General features: G+C 45.6%; 1 protein-coding gene and 1 non-coding gene across 7 annotated transcripts; both read left to right on the top strand.

The window, feature by feature from the left end:
- Positions 1–26044, top strand: LOC121569993 (putative oxidoreductase GLYR1). 6 transcript variants are annotated; one of them, XM_041881405.1, is made up of 16 exons: positions 1–72; positions 616–652; positions 773–852; positions 948–1095; positions 4496–4606; positions 8398–8493; positions 12206–12259; positions 14685–14735; positions 19049–19122; positions 19589–19709; positions 19934–20044; positions 20786–20887; positions 21056–21218; positions 21338–21517; positions 21910–22034; positions 25891–26044. In XM_041881405.1, exons 1-16 carry the CDS (start codon positions 35–37, stop codon positions 25963–25965), a joined length of 1566 nt encoding a protein of 521 aa, XP_041737339.1. In that variant the 5' UTR covers positions 1–34; the 3' UTR covers positions 25966–26044. The 6 variants fall into 6 exon arrangements, with proteins under 6 accessions (XP_041737339.1, XP_041737340.1, XP_041737341.1 ...); XM_041881406.1 differs by having other exon boundaries at positions 19589–19688; XM_041881407.1 differs by lacking the exon at positions 12206–12259.
- On the top strand, positions 19250–19331 carry LOC121570809. The gene has a single exon (XR_006001548.1). It is a non-coding gene; the product is annotated as a small nucleolar RNA SNORD35 (small nucleolar RNA).
- Positions 26045–26160: the final 116 nt, after the last annotated feature.

The raw sequence follows: 26160 nt of genomic DNA on the forward strand, positions 1-26160 counted from the left end.
GGTATTCAGTGCGACGTTTCAGTAAAGTTCTAAGATGGCGACGATGCATCTGAGAATCGGGGACTTGGTTTGGTGAGATATGCATTTTAACTTAGTTAAATCGTCTTATTCCATTCGAATTTCATTGTGTACATTGAATCCGTGTCGGATTAACTGAATTCGCGTATTTTCGTTACATTAGATCAGGTATGTGTGACTAGATTCGTTTACTAACGGTAGTTGTCGATCGAACTCAAAACAAATACTGCCTGCCTAGCCCGAGTCAGCATAGCCATTAGCTAGCTAGTAAACTACTTAGCCTTGCCGCACCCAGAGAAGTGAAACCGGACGCAACTGTATGTAAATATATTGCTCAATCCATATACTAGCTATATCTATACACTGGTTCGTTTAGGTATCTCCACATGTTTACTGATGCCAGTTGAAAAGTGTGTACTGTGATGTTCGAGAAACAACATCAATCTGAAGTTTAACTAGCTAACTAAATATTCTGCTGGTGACTGTGCCCCGGGATTTTCATGTTCGATGCCAATATTTACTGCGACAACGAATTTAAACGTTATCTCGATAATTCAACGTTTAATCATCAATCAAATGACAATGTTCTTGTTTTAGGGGAAAGCTCGGGCGCTATCCTCCGTGGCCAGGCAAGGTAAGATCTGTCGAATTATAGCTAGGGAAATCTGAACACCCCCATGGTCGTTTTGACTTCGAATTGTATTGGAGGCTAAAGTGTAAAGGATATTGTGAATCACTTTCTTTGGCTTTCCAGGTCGTCAGTCCTCCAAAGGACCTGAAAAAGCCAAGAGGCAAAAAATGCCATTTTGTCAAATTCTTTGGAACTGAAGACCAGTAAGTAAACAAACAACCTACTACAGGATCTATCACTTATCACTAATATACATATCTAGCTTGTTTCCATCACTTATCCATGTGTGTGTGTGCAGTGCCTGGATAAAGGTGGAGCAGCTGAAGCCATACCATCCCCACAAAGAGGAGATGATCAAGATCAACAAGGGCAAACGTTTCCAACAAGCTGTGGACGCGGTGGAAGACTTCCTGAAGAAGAAAGAGAAACAGGGGGGGAAAGAACAGGTGAGGTAGTTGAACCCCTAAAGACAGGCAGAAAGTAGCCAGAAAATACATTTTTTAAAGACCGTTTTCTTCCATTTCGTACCAAGTGAACATGATTGTGTTAGTCCCAAAAACAGGGGTAAAGAACAGGTGAGGAGGGTATAATGCTGTAGATAACAGGAGATATAGCCTGGATAATCCAGACACAAGAGAACAGCTGATGGTGTAACAGATGGGGATTTACATTTTAATCATTTAGAAGACGCTCTTATCCAGAGCGACTTACAGGAGCAGTTAGGGTTAAGTGCCTTGCTCAAGGGCACATGGACAGATTTTTCACCTAGTTGGCTCGGGGATTCGAACCAGTGACATTTCGGTTACTTGCCCAACGCTCCAAACCGCAAAGCTAACCACCGCCTGCCATAACTTCACTCCTCCTCATCCTGAAATGTCTCCACTTGCGTTGCTGAATTTCTAGCTTTTCTGTGACATTTTAGTAATTTAGCAAACGCTCTTATCCAGAGCGACTTACAGTTAGTGAGTGCATACATTTTTCATACTGTACATTTTTCATACTGTGACGCAACTGGAAAGACCGTTTCAGGAGGGCGGTTACGTGAGTTTGCGAGGCAAATGTCCAGGGTTCTAGTCTCGGTGTAAGCTGGAGCGGGAGGAAGTGGTATGGCTAAGCAAGCGATGTGATGTCTGTCACATTGCCACCAGACAGATGGGATTTGTCCAACCATCAGAGAATTGACCTCCGGTCACCACTCATAACTGTTCATCTAAATGAGTTCAACAACAGTTGGACTATGTCACTATAATACTGAAGTGGAGAACTAGGGATACCCAAGTCCAGTATGGTTGGTTGGTTGCCAGGTTGGAATTTCAGTATAACGGATGTAAATAGTACAGTGAGGGAAAAAAGTATTTGATCCCCTGCTGATTTTGTACGTTTGCCCACTGACAAAGAAATGATCAGTCTATAATTTTAATGGTAGGTTTATTTGAACAGTGAGAGACAGAATCACAACAAAAAAATCCAGAAAAACGCATGTCAAAAATGTTATAAATTGATTTGCAATTTAATGAGGGAAATAAGTATTTGACCCCCTCTCAATCAGAAAGATTTCTGTCTCCCAGGTGTCTTTTATACAGGTAACGAGCTGAGATTAGGAGCACACTCTTAAAGGGAGTGCTCCTAATCTCAGTTTGTTACCTGTATAAAAGACACCTGTCCACAGAAGCAATCAATCAATCAGATTCCAAACTCTCCACCATGGCCAAGACCAAAGAGCTATCCAAGAATGTCAGGGACAAGATTGTAGACCTACACAAGGCTGGAATGTGCTACAAGACCATCGCCAAGCAGCTTGGTGAGAAGGTGACAACAGTTGGTGCGATTATTCGCAAATGGAAGAAACACAAAATAACTGTCAATCTCCCTCGGCCTGGGGCTCCATGCAAGATCTCACCTCGTGGAGTTGCAATGATCATGAGAACGGTGAGGAATCAGCCCAGAACTACATGGGAGGATCTTGTCAATGATCTCAAGGCAGCTGGGACCATAGTCACCAAGAAAACAATTGGTAACACACTCCGCCGTAAAGGACTGAAATCCTGCAGCGCCCGCAAGGTCCCCCTGCTCAAGAAAGCACAGGGCCGTCTGAAGTTTGCCAATGAACATCTGAATGATTCAGAGGAGAACTGGGTGAAAGGGTTGTGGTCAGATGAGACCAAAATGGAGCTCTTTGGCATCAACTCAACTCGCCGTGTTTGGAGGAGGAGGAATGCTGCCTATGATCCCAAGAACACCATCCCCACCGTCAAACATGGAGGTAGAAACATTATGCTTTGGGGGCTTTTTTCTGCTAAGGGGACAGGACAACTTCACCGCATCAAAGGGACGATGGACGGGGCCATGTACCGTCAAATCTTGGGTGAGAACCTCCTTCCCTCAGCCAGGGCATTGAAAATGGGTCGTGGATGGGTATTCCAGCATGATAATGACCCAAAACACACGGCCAAGGCAACAAAGGAGTGGCTCAAGAAGAAGCACATTATGGTCCTGGCGTGGCCTAGCCAGTCTCCAGACCTTAATCCCATAGAAAATCTGTGGAGGGAGCTGAAGGTTCGAGTTGCCAAACGTCAGCCTCGAAACCTTAATGACTTGGAGAAGCTCTGCAAAGAGGAGTGGGACAAAATCCCTCCTGAGATGTGTGCAAACCTGGTGGCCAACTACAAGAAACGTCTGACCTCTGTGATTGCCAACAAGGGTTTTGCCACCAAGTACTAAGTCATGTTTTGCAGAGGGGTCAAATACTTATTTCCCTCAAATAAACCTACCATTAAGATTATAGACTGATCATGTCTTTGTCAGACAAAATCAGCAGGGGATCAAATAATTTTTTCCCTCACTGTATGTAGAAGGACTTGCCTTGTCTATACATTCACAGATTAGACCAGGGCTCTCCAGCCCTGTACCTAGAGATACCCTCCTGTAGGTTTACACTCCAACCCTAATCTAGCACATCTGATTCTAATAATTAGCTGGTTGATAAGCTGAACCAGGTTAGTTACAACTGGGGTTGGGGTGAAAAGGGTTAATGTATGTCTGTTATTCCTACAGAGCTCTGAGGGTAAAGGGTTAATGTCTGTCTGTTATTCCTACAGAGCTCTGAGGGTAAAGGGTTAATGTCTGTCTGTTATTCCTACAGAGCTCTGAGGGTAAAGGGTTAATGTCTGTCTGTTATTCCTACAGAGCTCTGAGGGTAAAGGGTTAATGTCTGTCTGTTATTCCTACAGAGCTCTGAGGGTAAAGGGTTAATGTCTGTCTGTTATTCCTACAGAGCTCTGAGGGTAAAGGGTTAATGTCTGTCTGTTATTCCTACAGAGCTCTGAGGGTAAAGGGTTAATGTCTGTCTGTTATTCCTACAGAGCTCTGAGGGTAAAGGGTTAATGTATGTCTGTTATTCCTACAGAGCTCTGAGGGTAAAGGGTTAATGTATGTCTGTTATTCCTACAGAGCTCTGAGGGTAAAGGGTTAATGTCTGTCTGTTATTCCTACAGAGCTCTGAGGGTAAAGGGTTAATGTATGTCTGTTATTCCTACAGAGCTCTGAGGGTAAAGGGTTAATGTCTGTCTGTTATTCCTACAGAGCTCTGAGGGTAAAGGGTTAATGTCTGTCTGTTATTCCTACAGAGCTCTGAGGGTAAAGGGTTAATGTCTGTCTGTTATTCCTACAGAGCTCTGAGGGTAAAGGGGTAATGTCTGTCTGTTATTCCTACAGAGCTCTGAGGGTAAAGGGGTAATGTCTGTCTGTTATTCCTACAGAGCTCTGAGGGTAAAGGGGTAATGTCTGTCTGTTATTCCTACAGAGCTCTGAGGGTAAAGGGGTAATGTCTGTCTGTTATTCCTACAGAGCTCTGAGGGTAAAGGGGACTCTAAAGGAAAGAAGACTCCAACTAAACCCCTGAAGATCCTAGAGGAGGATGATGAAGACCTCAGTGCCCTGAAAGACCCCTCTGAGAAGGTTAGTGGACACTCAGAAGTGCACTAGAGAGTGGTGGGCATTCTGATACAGACTCTGATATCATTTAAAGGGCCAGTTGTCCAACACCTGCTGTGGCATCAGGTTACAGCTAGGTGTTGGTCCCACTCTTCTTTAGGCTCCTCAGTCCCACTGATTGGCATGAATTCACACAGAGACCACTGAAGCTCTCACTGGTAGAAATCCCTGAGTAGGTTCTCCAGTCTATCTCTACAGTGTGACTGTGTACCCACAGCCAGGTAAATACATTTTACTAGATATAAGCTCTCTAGTCAGCCCTAGTAGGTTCTCCAGTCTCTCACTCCCTGGTAGATGTATAGACTGTCTAGTCAACCCCACACCCCAATAGGTTAAGTCTATCTACCATCGTGACTGAACCCACAGGGTAATATGTCTCTCACCCCCTGGAAGCCCTAACTGACACCTCACTCCACACTAGCGGACTGTTTCCCGGACACAGATTAAGCTTAATCATGGACAAAAAAACACATTTTCAATGTAGATTTTCTATTGAGCTTGGTTTTTTAGTCCAGCACTAGACTTAACCTGTGTCTGGGAAACCACCTCTACATCTACAGGTTACTGTAGTCAAGCCCACTCCACATTATTATAGTCAGGGGTGCACATAACTGGTACGCAGGTACGCAAGCGCGACAAAAATCAGGAATGCGTAATGCCACTTGTGTTACTACGCGCCTTTGCGTACTTGACCGATCTTCTCATCTAACCTTACACATGACATGTTGCTTGTCAACTACTGTCAGGGATGTCCAAAAAGCAACAGACATTAAGCAGCTTCTTTGGCGTTTCGCCACCTACAAAAAACGCCAACTGGAGCCAGAGCCGAAGAAAATACTTTTTTCGGAAAAGTGGCTCCAAGATTTGCAGTGGCTTGAAGCTAACGATGAGCGCACTGAAATGTGGTGCACGACTTTCCTCTCAAATCCACATCTAGCAGACAAAACAGGTGCATTTTATAAAGGCTCAAAGAATTTCAACCATCCTTTATTTGACAAACATGAAAAGAGCAAGGAGCACACGAATGTGGCGCAAGCCATTGCTAAACAAGCTAGCCGAGAAGAAATGTCCAGTCGCCCACTTGCCAGATGGCGAGACAAGCTAAATGAAGAACAGCGGCAAGCTCTGTTTAATATTTTTTTTCCTCGCCTTCCATAAAGCTAAACACGCACGTCCCATGTCTTCCTATTCTGAGGATGTTCCTTTACTGAAGCCGCTAGGAGTAAATGTCGGAGGTGCATATCATTCACGTGAAGGGGGCACACGGATCATGCAGAGCATCGCTCACACCATCAGCGGGGAGTTACGAGCCAAGTTGCAGTCTGCTGAATTTTGGGGGCTGCTTTTTGATGGATCTGAGGACATCACAAAAATTGAGCAGGAAATCGTTTACATTGTGTCTGTGTCCAGCAACGGAGAGTTTACTTCGGACTTTATTGGACTGATTGAATTGGGTGCTGACCGAACCGCGCAGGCCATAACAGACGGACTTGTGAGACTTTTCCAGGACACAGGCTTGGATGACTGGACAACAAAGTTGGTCGCTGTGTGCACAGACGGGGCTGCTGTCAACGTAGGTATCTACAACGGCGTTGTGCCAAAACTCCGGCAACTTGCTGCGGTTGGAGACTCCCTTGTGCACATTCTGTGCACCGCACACACACTGGAGAATTGCGCGAAATCAGATGATCGCAACGTTCCTTACTGTTAGACATTTAATCGCTCTGTGGTCAAGCTGCTGCAGTTTTATTTACAAAAAGGTGGAGCAAAAAACTGCTGCACTGAATAAGCTATGTGAAGAAAATGGGAACTCCTTTGTGAAACTGGGTAAGTTTCATAATATCAGATGGTCTGCATGGAGGCATGAAACACTGTTAAAAATATCAAGACTATTGCCAGCCATTAAAATGCAACTGGTTACAAGTGATAACAGTGACTTGCAGCATATCTGCACAGAGCGTTTTCAGTGCTTTCTGTCAAACATGCTTGACATTTGCAACATTTTGAAGACCACATCCATTAGGTTTCAGAAGGAAAAGCTGACCATTGGAGAATGTAAGGATGAACTCATGGTGGCCATTGGACAGTTCACACTTCTGCTTGATGGTGAAAGCCACAGGGCACACACTGTTTCCAATGCTGATGCTGACAGAGACGAGACACACTTACTCAGGGGGTTAATTGAAGAGTTTGAAATCAGATATGACTCCCTCAAGTCATGTGATCATTTCTTAGTATTTGATCCTTCAACATGGCCTCAGGAAATGCAAGACCTCCACAGTTTTGGAAACACAAGTTTGCAGCATTCTCAAGAAATATGAGGCCACCTTGCAACTTGACAAAGATACCACTGTGACAGAATGGATGTGCTTAAAGCAGTGTATGACTTGGTCCAAATAGTAAATACAAGTAACCCAGATGCTTACTCCAACATCAACAAGGTGGTTAAGCTGTCTCTTACACTGCCTTTAAGCAGTGCAGCTTGTGAGAGGGGATTCTCACATCTCAACATTATAAAAACCAGGTACAGATCTTGTCTGTCACATGCTCGTCTCTCAGCCCTGATGCACATTCACCTGTCAAAGCAGACCACAGAGACATTTGACCCAAAGCCTGCTGTTGACCTGTGGATGGAGACAGCTAATTGGAGGCTCAACCAAGGACAGGGAGGTGCATCTGCAGCATCGTCATCATCTACCATGCAGGAAGCTGAAGCAGAGGACAGTGGGGGCGACACTGAGGAGGACAGTGGGGGCGACACTGAGGAGGACAGTGGGGGCGACACTGAGGAGGACAGTGGTGGCGGCACTGAGGAGGACAGTGGTGGCGGCACTGAGGAGGACAGTGGTGGCGGCACTGAGGAGGACAGTGGTGGCGGCACTGAAGAGGACAATGGTGGCGGCACTGAGGAGGACAGTGAGGAAGACTGCACTTATTAAGACCACGCTACATATGGGGTGAGTACCAGACACCATCTGCTGGTACTCACCTGAGTAACTCACTGAAAAAGGTATGTGCACCCCTGATTATAGTGTATCTTTAAAGTGACTCCAAGGGCAATGTCTCGCTCCCTGACAGACCTAACTGACACCTCACTCCACATTATTATAGTGTTTCTAGTCTTTAAAGTGACTGTAGTCGACGTCACACCCCCACCTGATGTATAGGTTATCTAGTCTACAGCATGACTGAGTGAACCACCAGGGTAATGTCTCTCTCTCCCTGAAGAACAGTCTTACACCCCACACTCCAGAACTGTTGTTCTTTCCATAGATAAACTGAACCTACCAGGGAGACGTCAATCTAATCAACCCCACTCCCCAATATTAGGCATGTAGTGTCTACAGTCTTTAAAGTGACTTCCAGTGTGTCTCTCTCCCTGAAGGACCTAACTGAATCTGACCCAGAGCTGTCCAGTTTTGAGCAGCTAGGGGGTAATGTGTGTCTCTCTCCCTGAAGGACCTAACTGAATCTGACCCAGAGCTGTCCAGTTTTGAGCGGCTAGGGGGTAATGTGTGTCTCTCTCCCTGAAGGACCTAACTGAATCTGACCCAGAGCTGTCCAGTTTTGAGCAGCTAGGGGGTAATGTGTGTCTCTCTCCCTGAAGGACCTAACTGAATCTGACCCAGAGCTGTCCAGTTTTGAGCAGCTAGGGGGTAATGTGTGTGTCTCTCCCTGAAGGACCTAACTGAATCTGACCCAGAGCTGTCCAGTTTTGAGCGGCTAGGGGGTAATGTGTGTCTCTCTCCCTGAAGGACCTAACTGAATCTGACCCAGAGCCGTCCAGTGTTGAGCGGCTAGGGGACCTGGGGACAACTGGACCTGTTTCAGGATTCAAATGGGAGAGCAGTGTAGGTGGAACCCTTCATACAGCCTGCCTGCCTTACCTTCAGCTCCCTTTACCGCTACGCTACAGAACGCAGTGGGTACTGACTGACCACTGGACCTGGAGAGGTAGAGGATGCAGGGGTTTGTCCCAGCCCAGCACTAAGAGCTGATTAGCTTGGTTATCTGAGATCTGTATGTGTTTTTTAGCCTACTCCTAACTCAGAGGAAATCGTTTTTTAGTCCGTGACTAGACTTCGTCTGTGTCAGGAAACTAACCCCTAAATTTGGGGCACATACAAATGGGAGCATTCTAATGAAGTTTTAGTGCTGGGCTGTAACAAAAGCCTGCATGCTATGGTTACTCATCCAGGACCAGGGTTGGTGACCACTGTGGTAGAGATGCTCAATCCTGAGTGGGAGTCCTCTTCAACATGAGTAGTCAGAAGGAAACAAGGCGATAAGGCGTAATGCTTTCTAGTCTAAGGCATGAGTCATTCCAACATGGCAGAAGAAAAGCTAGAGTTTCAGATTGTAGCAAAATGCTTGCTTTTTCTGATTTCAAGTAAACATATATGCTTTAAAAACAATTCTAGCAGTTTAAAGAAAGGGGTGCAAGTCATTTTTTTTTAGCTTTAGCTATACAGTGACATTTGCGCGTTCCAGAAACACAAATTCAGCATATGATTATAATAGATTCTTACACCATATTAAAGATGGAGTCAGCGATGAACAAAGTTAACAGCAATATCAGATGGACTTGAATCGTGAGGCTAAACTTCTCTGCTGTTTTGGGCCCTGCAACGCGAAGCACACCCATGAGCAGATATTTTTTCGCCAGTGAAATGTCTTGCATCACACTCATCTGCAATATCTGCAGTTCATCCTGCTGGCAACGTCATATCGCTGAGTCTTAGTTTAATATGGTTCCTGACATGTTAGAACACGTTACCAGCCATTCAAAAATATCTGATCATCTGTGCAGAGTAGACCTGTGTAGAATGTATGTTTCTGGAACAGCACCTCAATGGACGTCCCAAATGGCAACCTGTTCCCTATATAGTGCACTACTTTAGACCAGGGCCCATAGGACTCTGGTCAAAAGTAGTGCACTATATAGCCTAGAGAATAGGGTGTAACCTCAATCAGGCCAGGGAGTGTCTTGAGAGAATAATACTACTAGTTTAGCTAATACTACTACTAGTTTAGCGAATACTAGTTTAGCGAATACTACTACTACTACTACTACTACTACTACTAGTTTAGCGAATACTAATACTACTAGTTTAGCGAATACTACTACTACACTGAACAAAAATATAAACACAACATGTAAAGTGTTGGTCCCATGTTTCATGAGCTGAAATAAGAGGCCAGAAATGTTCCATGTGCACAAAAAGCTTATTTCTGTCAAGTTTTGTGCGCAAATATGTTTACACCCCTGTTAGTGAGCACTTCTCCTTTGCCAAGATAATCCATCCACCGGACAGGTGTGGAATACACTACATGACCAAAAGTATGTGGACACCTGCTTGTCAAACATCTCATTCCAAAATAATGGGCATTAATATGGAGTTGGTCCCCCCCCCTTTGCTGCTATAACAGCCTCCACTCTTCTAGGAAGGATTTCCACTAGATGTTGGAACATTGCTGCAGGGACTTGCTTCCATTCAGCCACAAGCATTAGTGAGGTCGGGCACTGATGTTGGGCGATTAGGACTGGCTCGCAGTCGGCGTTCCAATTCATCCCAAAGGTGTTCGTTGAGGTCAGGGTTCTGTGCAGGCCAGTCAAGTTCTTCCACACCGATCTTGACAAACCATTTCTGTATGGACCTCGCTTTGTTAACAGGGGCATTGTCATGCTGAAACGGGAAAGGACCTTCCCAAAACTGTTGCCACAAAGTTGGATGCACAGAATCGTCTAGAATGTCATTGTATGTTGTAGCATTAAGATTTCCTTTCACTGGAACTAAGGGGCCTGAACCATGAAAAACAGCCCCAGACCATTATTCCTCATTCACCTAACTTTACCGTTGGCACTATGCATTGGGGTAGGTAGCTTTCTCCTGGCATCTGCCAAACCAAGATTCATCTGTCGGATTGCAAGATGGGGAAGCGTGATTCATCACTCCAGAGAACGCATTTCCACTGCTCCAGAGTCCAATGGCGGTGAGCCTGTACATGTCCAATGGTGGCTGCTGGGCCATGGAAATCCATTTCATGAAGCTCCCGACAAACAGTTATTGTGCTGACGTTGCTTCCAGAGGCAGTTTGGAACTCTGTAGTGAATGTTGCACTTACAGTTGACCGGGGCAGCTCTAGCAGGACAGAAATTTGACAAACTGGCTTGTTGGAAAGGTGGCAAACTATGGAGATTGCATGGCTGTGTGCTCGATTTTATACACCTGTCAGCAACGGGTGTGGCTGAAATAGCCAAATCCACTAATTTGAAGGGGTGTCCACATACCTTTGTGTGTATATATAGTGTATCAAGAAGCTGATTAAACAGCATGATCATTACACAGGTGCACCTTGTGCTGGGGACAATAAAAGGCAACTCTAAAATGTGCATTTTTGTCACACAACACAATGCCACAGATGAGGGAGCGCGCAATTGCCATGCTGACTGCAGGAATGTCCACCAGAGCTATTGCCAGAGAATTGAATGTTCATTTCTCTACCATAAGCTGCATCCAACGTCGTTTTAGAGAATTTGGCAGTACGTCCTACCGGCCACAACACAACTGCAGACCACGTGTATGGTGTCGTGTGGGCGAGTGGTTTGCTGATGTCAATGTTATGCACAGAGGTCCCCGTGGGGTTATGGTATGGGCAGGCATAAGCTACGGACAACAAACACAATTGCATTTTATCTATGGAAATTTGAATGCACAGAGATACCATGACGAGATCCTGAGGCCCATTGTCGTGCCATTCATCTGCCGCCATCACCTCATGTTTCAACATGATAATGCACGGCCCCATGTCGCAAGGATCTGTACACAATTCCTGGAAGCTGAAAATGGCCCAGTTCTTCCATGGCCTGCATACTCACCAGACATGTCACCCTTTGAGCATGTTTGGGATGCTCTGGATCGACGTGTACGACAGTGTGTTCCAGTTCCCACCAATATCCAGCAACTTTCGCACAGCCATTGAAGAGGATTGGGACAACATTCCACAGGCCACAAAAACAGCCTGATCAACTCTATGCGAAGGAGATGTGTCGTGCTGTATGAGGCAAATGTTGGTCACACCAGATACTGACTGGTTTTCTGATCCATGCCCCAATCTTTTTTCTTCTTCTGCTGGTCACAGATATCTGTATTCCCAGTCATGTGAAATCCATAGATTAGGGCCTAAGGAATGTATTTCAATTGACTGATTTCCTTAAATGAACTGTATTTTTGTTCAGTATAGTTTAGAGAATACTACTACTAGTTTAGAGCAGTGTTTCCCAACCCTGGTCCTCCAGTACCCCCAACAGTACTGATTTGTTGTAGCCCTGGACAAACACACCTCATTCAGCTCATTGAGGGCTTGATGATTAGTTGACAAGTTGAATCAGCTGTGCTTGTCCAAGGTTACAATAAAAATGTGTACTGTTGGGGGTAGTCGAGGACCAGGGTTGGGAAACTCTGGTTTAGGGAATACTACTAGTTTCCAATTGAAGTCTCTTCCATTGTAGCCAGGACAGGATGATCCCCATTTCAACAGTTGAACTCTTTTCCATTGTAGCCAGTACAGGATGATCCCCATTTCCACCACTTTCTGCTCAGCCAGACTGAGAAGGTAAGAGGGAACGTTTGTAAAACGTTTTGCTTGGTTTGGGGGGGGCTGGTTGGTTTGCAGCTGTGGCAGCACACTGTTGGGTTTTTAGGGCACAGGGGGTGAGGTTCCCCCTAGGTACAGATCTAGGATCAGCTTCCCCTCCCTAACCTTAATCAGTGGAGAAAAAATGCTAAACTGACCCAAGATCAGCGTCTACGGGCAACTTCACCCTACTCTGTTAAGTGGGAGAATAACACAGGCTTGTGTATGAGCTTCATAGGAATAAGGTCTGTTCCAATTGTCTACCCTTCTCTTGAAGTGTGCACTTGTCTTACACACCCCATCATGGATTTCATAATGGTGAAAACAGACTTCCTCCAGCCAATGCTTAGGCTACACCAATTCAGGGCTTAGGCTACACCAATTCAGTGTTTAGGCTACACCAATTCAGTGTTTAGGCTACACCAATTCAGTGTTTAGGCTACACCAATTCAGTGTTTAGGCTACACCAATTCAGTGTTTAGGCTACACCAATTCAGTGTTTAGGCTACACCAATTCAGTGTTTAGGCTACACCAATTCAGTGTTTAGGCTACACCAATTCAGTGTTTAGGCTACACCAATTCAGTGTTTAGGCTACACCAATTCAGTGTTTAGGCTACACCAATTCAGTGTTTAGGCTACACCAATTCAGTGTTTAGGCTACACCAATTCAGTGTTTAGGCTACACCAATTCAGTGTTTAGGCTACACCAATCCAGGGTTGAGGGGACTCCAATCCAGTGCTTTTAAATCCACGATGGGGAGTGTGCAAGTGCGCACTTCAGGAGAAGGGTGGAGAACCGGGAAGCAGACAGTTTGGACACAGCCCTTTTTGCCTGCAACTTTTTTCCTTGTTGATCATTAACCCTTTCTTCCCCCTTCGTTGTCTGTGTGTAGTTCAGTCAGTGTGTTGCTTTATTAGGTAGTTCATTCAATGTAAATGTTTCTCTACACTACTGTGGCGATTCCCTTTTACATTTCACTGGTACTTCCATCTAGCACAGTTTTTATGAAAGAAATCAATTGGATGATTTATTTGATCTGGAAGCACTTGAAGTCTATTGTTTATAGAGGTCTCTTCCCTCCCTTTGCCCTGTCCTGCTGCGCTTGCATGGATTTCCCTCTGAATCCTCCTCTGCGTCCCAAATGGAACCCCATTCCCTATTTAGTGCACTACTTATGACCAGAGCCAATAGGGCAAAAGTAGTCCATTATATAAGAAATAGGGTTCCATTTGGGTGTGTATGTATCCACTGTTAAAGCAGATATAATGTGATAATAAAGTTGCACACACACACACAGGGCTGAATCTCCCTCAGGCAACACTATTCACTCTGAATCTCCCTCAGGCAACACTATTCACTCTGAATCTCCCTCAGGCAACACTATTCACTCTGAATCTCCCTCAGGCAACACTATTCACTCTGAATCTCCCTCAGGCAACACTATTCACTCTGAATCTCCCTCAGGCAACACTATTCACTCTGAGCTCCATAATTCCTTGCCTTATTTTAGATACATAGCAAGCCATACACACACCGCAAGTGAAACTGTAACCGTTAAACTGTAGTAACATGTGGTTATTCTGATAACTGCGGTACTACAGTTCTAACTGGTATTCCCCGGATGTTACAGACCATTATCTTATCACACACCAGACGTTACTAGTACAGTACAAACCGCCAAACTCTAGTCCAGGGGTGTCAAACATACGGAATGAACTAAATATACTTTCAAATGCCTAAAATCAAGTCGAAACTGTGTAGAAATGATAATGGACCTACATTCATACAGTTATTTGACTGTGTCCTGCTTGCTAATAATCATTTAAATGAAAGCTAGATAGTCGGGAAGCATCAAATTCCAAAAAAAGATGTATATAGGACAATTTTTTTCACATTTTGACTTGGAGGATATATAACATATTTTCATTGCGGCCCTCCGGACCTTGCTGAAGATTGAATGTGGCCCCCGGGGAAAAATGAGTTTGACAACCCTGCTCTACACACACACACAGACTCCAGAAGATGCTCCATGCAACTCTATATGTATTTTTTAAAAATAAATTCCCCCTCTAGTTTCTACTTCCTCCTAGAATTGGATGAATGAACTCGACACAGAATTTTTGCAATCACATAGTCCTCGTCAGTGTTACCAAAGCAGGCCTAGCAGCATGCTACAAACCTTAGCTAGCATTAGCTTAGCCGCTCACTGACACTGCCAGAACTAGGAATGAAACGTGTCTCTCTGTTCAGAGAGTGAACCCTGGTCAAAAGTAGTGCACTATAAAGGGAATATGGTGTTATTTGGGACGCAACCAGTGTGGTAGTTTAGGAGGATGTTAGCAGCACTGTTTGTGTGTAAACTAATGTCTGTCTGTAACTCTTTCTCTCTCTCCCTCCTCAGCCTGCCTCATCCATGGAGCCTATCAGTAAACGCCTGAAGATCGTTGAGGAGGTGAGCAAGCCGTCTGTCTCAAACGGCTCCCTATAACTAGGGCCCTGCGTTTGGCACCAGTTCTTTTCTACCCCACATTTTGTCCAAATGAGGCACTGTGCTTTAACCTCTTGTCAAAAGTAGTGCACTTTATAGGGTGCCATTTGTGACAGAACTTTACCATATGACCTCTCCATTCGCTGTCTGATTTTACTGGATCGCCTTGAAACTAATAAGCAGTTGCTGTAGATACATGTTATGTAGGGGTACAGTTAGCTGCTGTAGATACATGTTATGTAGGGGTACAGTAAGTTGCTGTAGATACATGTTATGTAGGGGTACAGTTAGCTGCTGTAGATACATGTTATGTAGGGGTACAGTTAGCTGCTGTAGATACATGTTATGTAGGGGTACAGTTAGCTGCTGTAGATACATGTTATGTAGGGGGTACAGTTAGCTGTTGTAGATACATGTTATGTAGGGGTACAGTTAGCTGCTGTAGATACATGTTATGTAGGGGTACAGTTAGCTGTTGTAGATACATGTTATGTAGGGGTACAGTTAGCTGTTGTAGATACATGTTATGTAGGAGTACAGTAAGTTGCTGTAGATACATGTTATGTAGGGGTACAGTTAGCTGCTGTAGATACATGTTATGTAGGGGTACAGTTAGCTGCTGTAGATACATGTTATGTAGGAGTACAGTAAGCTGTTGTAGATACATGTTATGTAGGGGTACAGTTAGCTGCTGTAGATACATGTTAGTAGGGGTACAGTTAGCTGTTGTAGATACATGTTATGTAGGGGTACAGTTAGCTGTTGTAGATACATGTTATGTAGGGGTACAGTTAGCTGCTGTAGATACATGTTATGTAGGGGTACAGTTAGCTGCTGTAGATACATGTTATGTAGGGGTACAGTTAGCTGTTGTAGATACATGTTATGTAGGGGTACAGTTAGCTGCTGTAGATACATGTTATGTAGGGGTACAGTTAGCTGCTGTAGATACATGTTATGTAGGGGTACAGTTAGCTGCTGTAGATACATGTTATGTAGGGGTACAGTAAGTTGCTGTAGATACATGTTATGTAGGGGTACAGTAAGTTGCTGTAGATACATGTTATGTAGGGGTACAGTAAGTTATTGTAGATACATGTTATGTAGGGGTACAGTTAGCTGCTGTAGATACATGTTATGTAGGGGTACAGTTAGCTGCTGTAGATACATGTTATGTAGGGGTACAGTTAGCTGCTGTAGATACATGTTATGTAGGGGTACAGTAAGTTGCTGTAGATACATGTTATGTAGGGGTACAGTTAGCTGCTGTAGATGCATGTTATGTAGGGGTACAGTTAGCTGCTGTAGATACATGTTATGTAGGGGTACAGTTAGCTGCTGTAGATGCATGTTATGTAGGGGTACAGTTAGCTGTTGTAGATACATGTTATGTAGGGGTACAGTTAGCTGCTGTAGATACATGTTATGTAGGGGTACAGTTAGCTGTTGTAGATACATGTTATGTAGGGGTACAGTTAGCTGCTGTAGATACATGTTATGTAGGGGTACAGTTAGCTGCTGTAGATACATGTTATGTAGGGGTACAGTTAGCTGCTGTAGATACATGTTATGTAGGGGTACAGTAAGTTGCTGTAGATACATGTTATGTAGGGGTACAGTAAGTTGCTGTAGATACATGTTATGTAGGGGTACAGTAAGTTGCTGTAGATACATGTTATGTAGGGGTACAGTTAGCTGCTGTAGATACATGTTATGTAGGGGTACAGTTAGCTGCTGTAGATACATGTTATGTAGGGGTACAGTTAGCTGCTGTAGATACATGTTATGTAGGGGTACAGTAAGTTGCTGTAGATACATGTTATGTAGGGGTACAGTTAGCTGCTGTAGATGCATGTTATGTAGGGGTACAGTTAGCTGCTGTAGATACATGTTATGTAGGGGTACAGTTAGCTGCTGTAGATGCATGTTATGTAGGGGTACAGTTAGCTGTTGTAGATACATGTTATGTAGGGGTACAGTTAGCTGCTGTAGATGCATGTTATGTAGGGGTACAGTTAGCTGCTGTAGATGCATGTTATGTAGGGGTACAGTTAGCTGCTGTAGATGCATGTTATGTAGGGGTACAGTTAGCTGCTGTAGATACATGTTATGTAGGGGTACAGTTAGCTGTTGTAGATACATGTTATGTAGGGGTACAGTTAGCTGCTGTAGATGCATGTTATGTAGGGGTACAGTTAGCTGCTGTAGATGCATGTTATGTAGGGGTACAGTTAGCTGCTGTAGATGCATGTTATGTAGGGGTACAGTTAGCTGCTGTAGATGCATGTTATGTAGGGGTACAGTTAGCTGCTGTAGATACATGTTATGTAGGGGTACAGTTAGCTGCTGTAGATGCATGTTATGTAGGGGTACAGTTAGCTGTTGTAGATGCATGTTATGTAGGGGTACAGTTAGCTGCTGTAGATACATGTTATGTAGGGGTACAGTTAGCTGTTGTAGATGCATGTTATGTAGGGGTACAGTAAGTTGCTGTAGATACATGTTATGTAGGGGTACAGTTAGCTGCTGTAGATACATGTTATGTAGGGGTACAGTTAGCTACTGTAGATACATGTTATGTAGGGGTACAGTTAGCTACTGCCATTGTTGGTTTTGCATGTGGGTTTCAGATGGAATTTCAGTATAACGGATGTAAATGGTACAGTAAGGGAAAAAGTATTTGATCCACTGCTGATTTTGTACATTTGCCCACTGAAAAAGAAATGATCAGTCTATAATTTTAATGGTAGGTTTATTTGAACAGTGAGAGACAGAATAACAAACAAAAAAATCCAGGAAAACGCATGTCAAAAATGTTATAAATTGATTTGCATTTTAATGAGGGAAATAAGTATTTGACCCCCTCTCAATCAGAAAGATTTCTGGCTCCCAGGTGTCTTTTTATACAGGTAACGAGCTGAGATTAGGAGCACACTCTTAAAGGGAGTGCTCCTAATCTCAGTTTGTTACCTGTATAAAAGACACCTGTCCACAGAAGCAATCAATCAATCAGATTCCACTCTCCACCATGGCCAAGACCAAAGAGCTCTCCAAGGATGTCAGGGACAAGATTGTAGACCGACACAAGGCTGGAATGGGCTACAAGACCAGCGCCAAGCAGCTTGATGAGAAGGTGACAACAGTTGGTGCGATTATTCTCAAATGGAAGAAACACAAAATAACTGTCAATCTCCCTCCAAGAAAACAATTGGTAACACACTACGCCGTGAAGGACTGAAATCCTGCAGCGCCCGCAAGGTCCTCCTGCTCAAGAAAGCACATATACAGGCCTGTCTGAAGTGCCAATTAACATCTGAATGATTCAGAGGAGAACTGGGTGAAAATGTTGTGGTCAGATGAGACCAAAATCGAGGTCATTGGCATCAACTCAAGTCGCCGTGTTTGGAGGAGGAGGAATGCTGCCTATGACCCCAAGAACACCATCCCCACCGTCAAACATGGAGGTGGAAACATTATGCTTTGGGGGTGTTTTTCTGCTAAGGGGACAGGACAACTTCACCGCATCAAAGGGACGATGGACGGGGCCATGTACCGTCAAATCTTGGGTGAGAACCTCCTTCCCTCAGCCAGGGCATTGAAAAAACGGTTGTGGATGGGTATTTCAGCATGACAATGAACCAAAACACACGGCCAAGGCAACAAAGGAAGAAGCACATTAAGGTCCTGGAGTGGCCTAGCCAGTCTCCAGACCTTAATCCCATAGAAAATCTGTGGAGGGAGCTGAAGGTTCGAGTTGCCAAACGTCAGCCTCAACCTTAATGACTTGGAGAAGATCTGCAAAGAGGAGTGGGACAAAATCCCTCCTGTTTTGCAGAGGGGTCAAATACTTATTTCCCTCATTAAAATGCAAATCAATTTAACATTTTTGACATGCGTTTTTCTTGATTTTGTTGTTGTTATTCTGTCTCTCACTGTTCAAATAAACCTACCATTCAAATTATAGACTGATCATGTCTTTGTCAGTGGGCAAACGTACAAAATCAGCGGTGGATCAAATACTTTTCTCCCTCACTGTATGTCATTGGTTTCAGTCTTAACTCCAGGGAAGGTACTCTCTTTATAGCACAGCCTCATGGTGGTTACTACATGGCACGCATTACTGAATGGTATTGCTTTTTTCATACAAAGAGCAAGTTCTAGATAAAATATTCAATAAACGAGTAAACCCACTAGATACAGTATGTTTGTACTCCTCTGTGGTCTTGAACTCTCGATGCGTGCGTCAAAATGATGTTTGTTTTTGTTGGTCTGTACAGGATACGGGGTCAACATCTATACAAGCTGCTGACAGTACAGCTATCAATGGCAGTATTATACCCACAGACAAACGGTAGGAGATACTGTAATAATCTATATATTAACTTAATTATCACTGTGATCTCTTCCCTATATTTAAACAGTAGTACAGACTGTACTCTGCGTGTAATTTACAGATCATGGAATAAAATAAGCTCTCCTACAGGTGTTTTTCCTCCCGATGGTCTTCCAAGCCGTTGTGGCTTTGACCAAACTGCCCGTAGGCAACTCTGATGCAGTGTAACTTGAGGATGGGACTTTTTTTAGTTCTAGAATGGAGCAATGTGTTAGTCACTGGCTGCACCTATATAGTAGACCAGGGTCTGTATTTACAAAGAGTGCTAATATGGGCTCAGATTTCCCTTTTAGATTACATGGATAGGGGGACCTGATCCTAGATCAGCACTCCTACTCTACGACTCTGAATACTGGCCCCAGTGTTTTTTGTCCATCAGGAAAAGGAATAAAAATGTGAACTCTTGTATCTTTCCCTCTTACAGGATAGGGTTCCTAGGGCTGGGGCTTATGGGTAGTGGAATAGTGTCCAACCTGTTAAAGATGGGTCACGTCGTCACAGTGTGGAATCGCACAGCAGAAAAGGTACCACAAGACAACCAACATGTGAGAAAATACTATACAGAAAATTTACTCCTGTGATTCCATCAACATTATTATTAAAACAACAGTTACTTGGTACAGTATTGTAATCTATGCAATAAATCATTTTATTTATAATGTAACGTAACAAAGTTTGGGTTTGGTTCTGAATTTGACCTACTTCCTGTTGTGACATCACTTCCTGTGAGCTCACGTCCTGTCTTGTTCCTGTTGTCTTCCTACTGCAGTGTGACCTGTTCATCCAGGAGGGGGCCAGGTTAGGGCGGACCCCAGCAGAGGTGGTCTCCATGTGTGACATCACCTTCTCCTGCGTCTCAGACCCCAAGGCTGCCAGAGATGTAAGTACTAAGGAAACCGACACAAATCTCAATGGAGAAAGTTTGTATGCGTGTATTCAGGCCAGATTTACAGGCAGATAAAAAAGAGTGGAATGTTAGCACAAACAGACTGGATTTCTCCCAGGCTACCATGTTGCTGCAGTTAGTAAGCTTGGTGTGAAAAGTATTGTAATGCCTTTTTTGTTCCGACTGCAGTGACTAATTTATGTCACTGCCTATTGCTCTTCATACCCCTCTCTCTCTCTCGCCTCCCCGCTCTCTCTCTCTCTCGCCGCCCCGCTCTCTCTCTCTCGCCGCCCCGCTCTCTCTCTCTCGCCGCCCCGCTCTCTCTCTCTCGCCGCCCCGCTCTCTCTCTCTCTCCCGCTCTCTCTCTCTCGCCTCCCGCTCTCTCTCTCTCGCCTCCCCGCTCTCTCTCTCTCGCCTCCCGCTCTCTCTCTCGCTCCCGCTCTCTCTCTCGCCGCCCGTCTCTCTCTCTCGCCGCCCGCTCTCTCCTCTCGCTCGCGCCCGCTCTCTCTCGCCGCCCCGCTCTCTCTCTCGCGCCCGCTCTCTCTCGCCGCCCGCTCTCTCTCTCTCGCCGCCCCGCTCTCTCTCTCTCTCTCTCGCCTCCCGCTCTCTCTCTCTCGCCTCCCCGCTCTCTCTCTCTCGCTTCCCCGCTCTCTCTCGCTCCTCCCCTCTCTTTCGCTCCTCCCCTCTCTCTCGCTCCTCCTCCCCTCTCTCCTCTCTCTCCTCCCCTCCTGCCAGTTGGTACTGGGTCCCAGTGGAGTGCTCCAGGGCATCAGGCCAGGGAAATGTTACGTAGAGATGTCTACCCTCGACCCAGAGACCATCACAGAGCTCTCACAGGTACACACATACATACTAATGCTTGCACTTCCCACTGTCACTAGGCCATCATTGCTCTCCCATTGGGTATTGTCGTTACATCATCAATCATCTTATCCTATGCTCTCTCATTAGCTCCTCTACTGCCACACCACTGTCTGATTGGCTCCTGTCCCTGTCTGTCATTAGGTGATATCGTCGCGGGGCGGGCGCTTCCTGGAGGCTCCTGTGGCAGGGAGCCAGCAGGTGTCTAACGAGGGCATGCTGGTCATCCTAGCTGCCGGAGACAGGACGGTCTACGAAGACTGCAGCTCCTGTTTCCAGGCCATGGGAAAGACCTCCTTCTTCCTAGGTAGGTGGTCTGAGTTTTAGGCCAGTCACACTGGAGTGTCTTAGCCAAGGGCTATCCAATTTACTGTTGTACCAGGTGAAGCAGGTTAACATGTGTCCATGTTGTGTGTGTGTTCTCAGGTGAGGCGGGTAACGCAGCAAAGATGATGCTGATCCTCAACATGGTACAGGGAAGCTTCATGGCCACCATCGCCGAGGGGCTGACCCTAGCCCAGGCCACGGGCCAATCACAGCATACCTTCCTGGACATCCTGTCTCAGGGTCAGATGGCCAGCACCTTCGTGGACCAAAAATGCCAGAGTGAGTCAGAAACAAAAACACTGCTGAGTGAGTCAGCAAAAAATACAATGTCTCCCAAATGGCACCGTATTCCCTTTTTATAGTGCACAACTTTAGACCAGAGCCCATTGGAAACTCGGAGCATAGTGAATTCAATTGATTTAACATGTGTTAAATTATTTTTTCATTTCTCTCACAAGCAACGTGTCCGGTTTGGGGCCAGTGTTATCCCTAAAAGCATGACTCGTTTAGTAAAAGATGCCCCAATATTGATGGTTACAAAGTTTGTTACCTGTTCAGTTCATGTTGTAATACCTTCCTCGGCTATGGTTAAACTATTCAAAATGGCATATTGTTTTATTACATCTCTCCACTGCTAATGATGATAAGGTCTTTCCCCCGGATCTTTCCAGATATCCTACAGGGCAACTTCAAACCAGACTACTATTTGAAACACATTCAGAAGGATCTGAGGCTAGCCATCTCCATGGGTGACACAGCCAATCACCCAACCCCTATGGCTGCAGCAGCCAATGAGGTAAGACGTTGTTGGATTGACACACACAAAATGGCCGACAATGAGATTCTAAATGGCAATGTTTACATTGGGGGTGGATCTTAGCTATTTCAAACGGTCTAAATATCCACATACCCATGGACACATTACCCATATTGTTAGCCCAGCACCTACAGTATAGAAAATGGGATGTACGTATTCTACATATAAGGTGGATATATGTCAACATTACTAACTGATATATAATGACCTGTGCTGCTTCCAGCTCCTCTGGTGTCTGGGAGTTTGGGAATTAATAAACAGGCAGCTTGCACTGTTCCTAACCTGGCCCAGTCCTCAGTGTGGGAACACTGTTCCTAACCTGGCCCAGTCCTCAGTGTGGGAACACTGTTCCTAACCTGGCCCAGTCCTCAGTGTGGGAACACTGTTCCTAACCTGGCCCAGTCCTCAGTGTGGGAACACTGTTCCTAACCTGGCCCAGTCCTCAGTGTGGGAACACTGTTCCTAACCTGGCCCAGTCCTCAGTGTGGGAACACTGTTCCTAACCTGGCCCAGTCGTCGGTGTGGGCTGTGGGAACACTGTTCGTAACCTAGCCCAGTCGTCAGTGTGGGCTGTGGGTTCCATTCCAATGTTAGTCGAGCCCACGGTGTCAGGGGTCCAGTACTTCTGGTACAGTTTCTCTGTTCACTCTCTGGGGACATGAACCCCCCTGGTACACAGACACTGAGGGGGACATGAACCCCCCTGGTACACAGACACTGAGGGGGACATGAACCCCCTCTGTGTGGGAACACTGTTCCTAACCTGGCCAGTCCTCAGTGTGGGCTGCGGGAACACTGTTCCTAACCTGGCCCAGTCCTCAGTGTGGGAACACTGTTCCTAACCTGGCCCAGTCCTCAGTGTGGGAACACTGTTCCTAACCTGGCCCAGTCCTCAGTGTGGGAACACTGTTCCTAACCTGGCCCAGTCCTCGCTATGGGAACACTGTTCCTAACCTGGCCCAGTCCTCAGTGTGGGAACACTGTTCCTAACCTGGCCCAGTCCTCGCTATGGGAACACTGTTCCTGACCTGGCCCAGTCCTCAGTGTGGACTGTGGGAACACTGTTCCTAACCTGGCCCAGTCCTCAGTGTGGGAACACTGTTCCTAACCTGGCCCAGCCCACACTGAGGACTGGGCGTGGGAACACTGTTCCTAACCTGGCCAGTCGTCAGTGTGGGCTGTGGGAGCACTGTTCCTAACCTGGCCAGTCCTCAGTGTGGGCTGTGGGAACACTGTTCCTAACCTGGCATAGTCCTCGCTGTGGGAACACTGTTCCTAACCTGGCCCAGTCCTCAGTGTGGACTGTGGGAACACTGTTCGTAACCTGACCAGTCCTCAGTGTGGGCTGTGGGAACACTGTTCCTAACCTGGCATAGTCCTCGCTGTGGGAACACTGTTCCTAACCTGGCCCAGTCCTCAGTGTGGACTGTGGGAACACTGTTCCTAACCTGGCCCAGTCCTCAGTGTGGGCTGTGGGAACACTGTTCCTAACCTGGCCCAGTCCTCAGTGTGGGAACACTGTTCCTAACCTGGCCCAGCCCACATTGAGGACTGGGCGTGGGAACACTGTTCCTAACCTGGCCCAGTCCTCAGTGTGGGAACACTGTTCCTAACCTGGCCCAGCCCACACTGAGGACTGGGCGTGGGAACACTGTTCGTAACCTGGCCAGTCGTCAGTGTGGGCTGTGGGAGCACTGTTCCTAACCTGGCCAGTCCTCAGTGTGGGCTGTGGGAACACTGTTCCTAACCTGGCCCAGTCCTCAGTGTGGGCTGTGGGTTCCATTCCAGTGTTACAGTCGAGCCCACAGTGTCAGGGGTCCAGTACCTCTGGTACAGTTTCTCTGAGTACTTCTGGTACAGTTTCTCTGTTCACTCTCTGGGGACATGAACCCCCCTGGTACACAGACACTGAGGGGGACATGAGGATGGTAAATAATTGACTGAACAAACTGATTTGAAGCCTCAATGAACTGATTGAAGCCTCATATTTACCAGATAATAATAAGACATGCTACAAGACAAGAGATCAGTAAACATCATCTCATCTTCCCTATTATCTAATCCAGTGAGATGTTTCTTTTGGAACCCCCCTCTATTCATTTGACCAAATTCTGTTTCCATGAACAACAAAGTTGTACTGTGGGGAGAACAAGTATTTGATACACTGCCGATTTTGCACGTTTTCCTACTTACAAAGCATGTAGAGGTCTGTAATTTTATCATAGGTACACTTCAACTGTGAGAGACGGAATCTAAAACAAAAATCCAGAAAATCACATTGTATGATTTTTAAGTAATTCATTTGCATTTTATTGCATTACATAAGTATTTGATCACCTACCAACCAGTAAGAATTCCGTCTCTCACAGACCTGTTAGTTTTTCTTTAAGCCCTCCTGTTCTCCACTCATTACCTGTATTAACTGCACCTGTTTGAACTCGTTACCTGTATAAAAGACACCTGTCCACACACTCAATCAAACAGACTCCAACCTCTCCACAATGGCCAAGACCATAGAGCTGTGTAAGGACATCAGGGATAAAATTGTAGACCTGCACAAGGCTGGGATGGGCTACAGGACAATAGGCAAGCAGCTTGGTGAGAAGGCAACAACTGTTGGCGCAATTATTAGAAAATGGAAGAAGTTCAAGATGATGGTCAATCACCCTCGGTCTGGGGCTCCATGCAAGATCTCACCTTGTGGGGCATCAATGATCATGAGGAAGGTGAGGGATCAGCCCAGAACTACACGGCAGGACCTGGTCAATGACCTGAAGAGAGCTGGGACCACAGTCTCAAAGAAAACCATTAGTAACACACCACGCCGTCATGGATTAAAATCCTGCAGCGCACGCAAGGTCCCCCTGCTCAAGCCAGTGCATGTCCAGGCCCGTCTGGTTTGCCAATGACCATCTGGATGATCCAGAGGAGGAATGGGAGAAGGTCATGTGGTCTGATGAGACAAAAATAGAGCTTTTTGGTCTAAACTCCACTCGCCGTGTTTGGGGGAAGAAGAAGGATGAGTACAACCCCAAGAACACCATCCCAACCGTGAAGCATGGAGGTGGAAACATCATTCTTTGGGGATGCTTTTCTGCCAAGGGGACAGGACGACTGCACCGTATTGAGGGGAGGATGGATGGGGCCATGTATCGCGAGATCTTGACCAACAACCTCCTTCCCTCAGTAAGAGCATTGAAGATGGGTCGTGGCTGGGTCTTCCAGCATGACAACGACCCGAAACACACAGCCAGGGCAACTAAGGAGTGGCTCCGTAAGAAGCATCTCAAGGTCCTGGAGTGGCCTAGCCAGTCACCAGACCTGAACCCAATAGAAAATCTTTGGAGGGAGCTGAAAGTCCGTATTGCCCAGCGACAGCCCCGAAACCTGAAGGATCTGGAGAAGGTCTGTATGGAGGAGTTGGCCAAAATCCCTGCTGCAGTGTGTGCAAACCTGGTCAAGACCTACAGGAAACGTATGATCTCTGTAATTGCAAACACAGGTTTCTGTACCAAATATTAAGTTCTGCTTTTCTGATGTATAAAATACTTATGTCATGCAATAAAATGCAAATTAATTACTTAAAAATCATACAATGTGATTTTCTGGATTTTTGTTTTAGATTCCGTCTCTCACAGTTGAAGTGTACCTATGATAAAAAATTACAGACCTCTACATGCTTTGTAAGTAGGAAAACCTGCAAAATCGGCAGGTTATCAAATACTTGTTCTCCCCACTGTATGTTTAGTGTCTCACTTTATGACAACAACGTAACGTTACTTCCTGATACGTACTAACCATGTCGCTCTGTCTGTCTCTTTGTCTTTATCTGTAGGTCTACAAGAGGGCTAAAGCACTGGACCAGTCAGACAACGACATGTCGGCTGTCTACAGAGCCTACATTCACTAAACCTCCTGAAGAGCCTCTCCTCTACCTATCCTCTCCTCTACCTATCCTCTCCCTCTCCTCTACCTATCCTCTCCCTCTCCTCTACCTATCCTCTCCCTCTCCTCTACCTATCCTCTCCCTCTCCTCTACCTATCCTCTACTCTACCTCTCCTCTGGACCACTTATCTTTTATTTTTGTATATTTTATCTCTATTC

Source organism: Coregonus clupeaformis, chromosome 7 (genome assembly GCF_020615455.1).
Source record: "Coregonus clupeaformis isolate EN_2021a chromosome 7, ASM2061545v1, whole genome shotgun sequence".
Classification (NCBI taxonomy): Eukaryota; Metazoa; Chordata; class Actinopteri; order Salmoniformes; family Salmonidae; genus Coregonus; species Coregonus clupeaformis.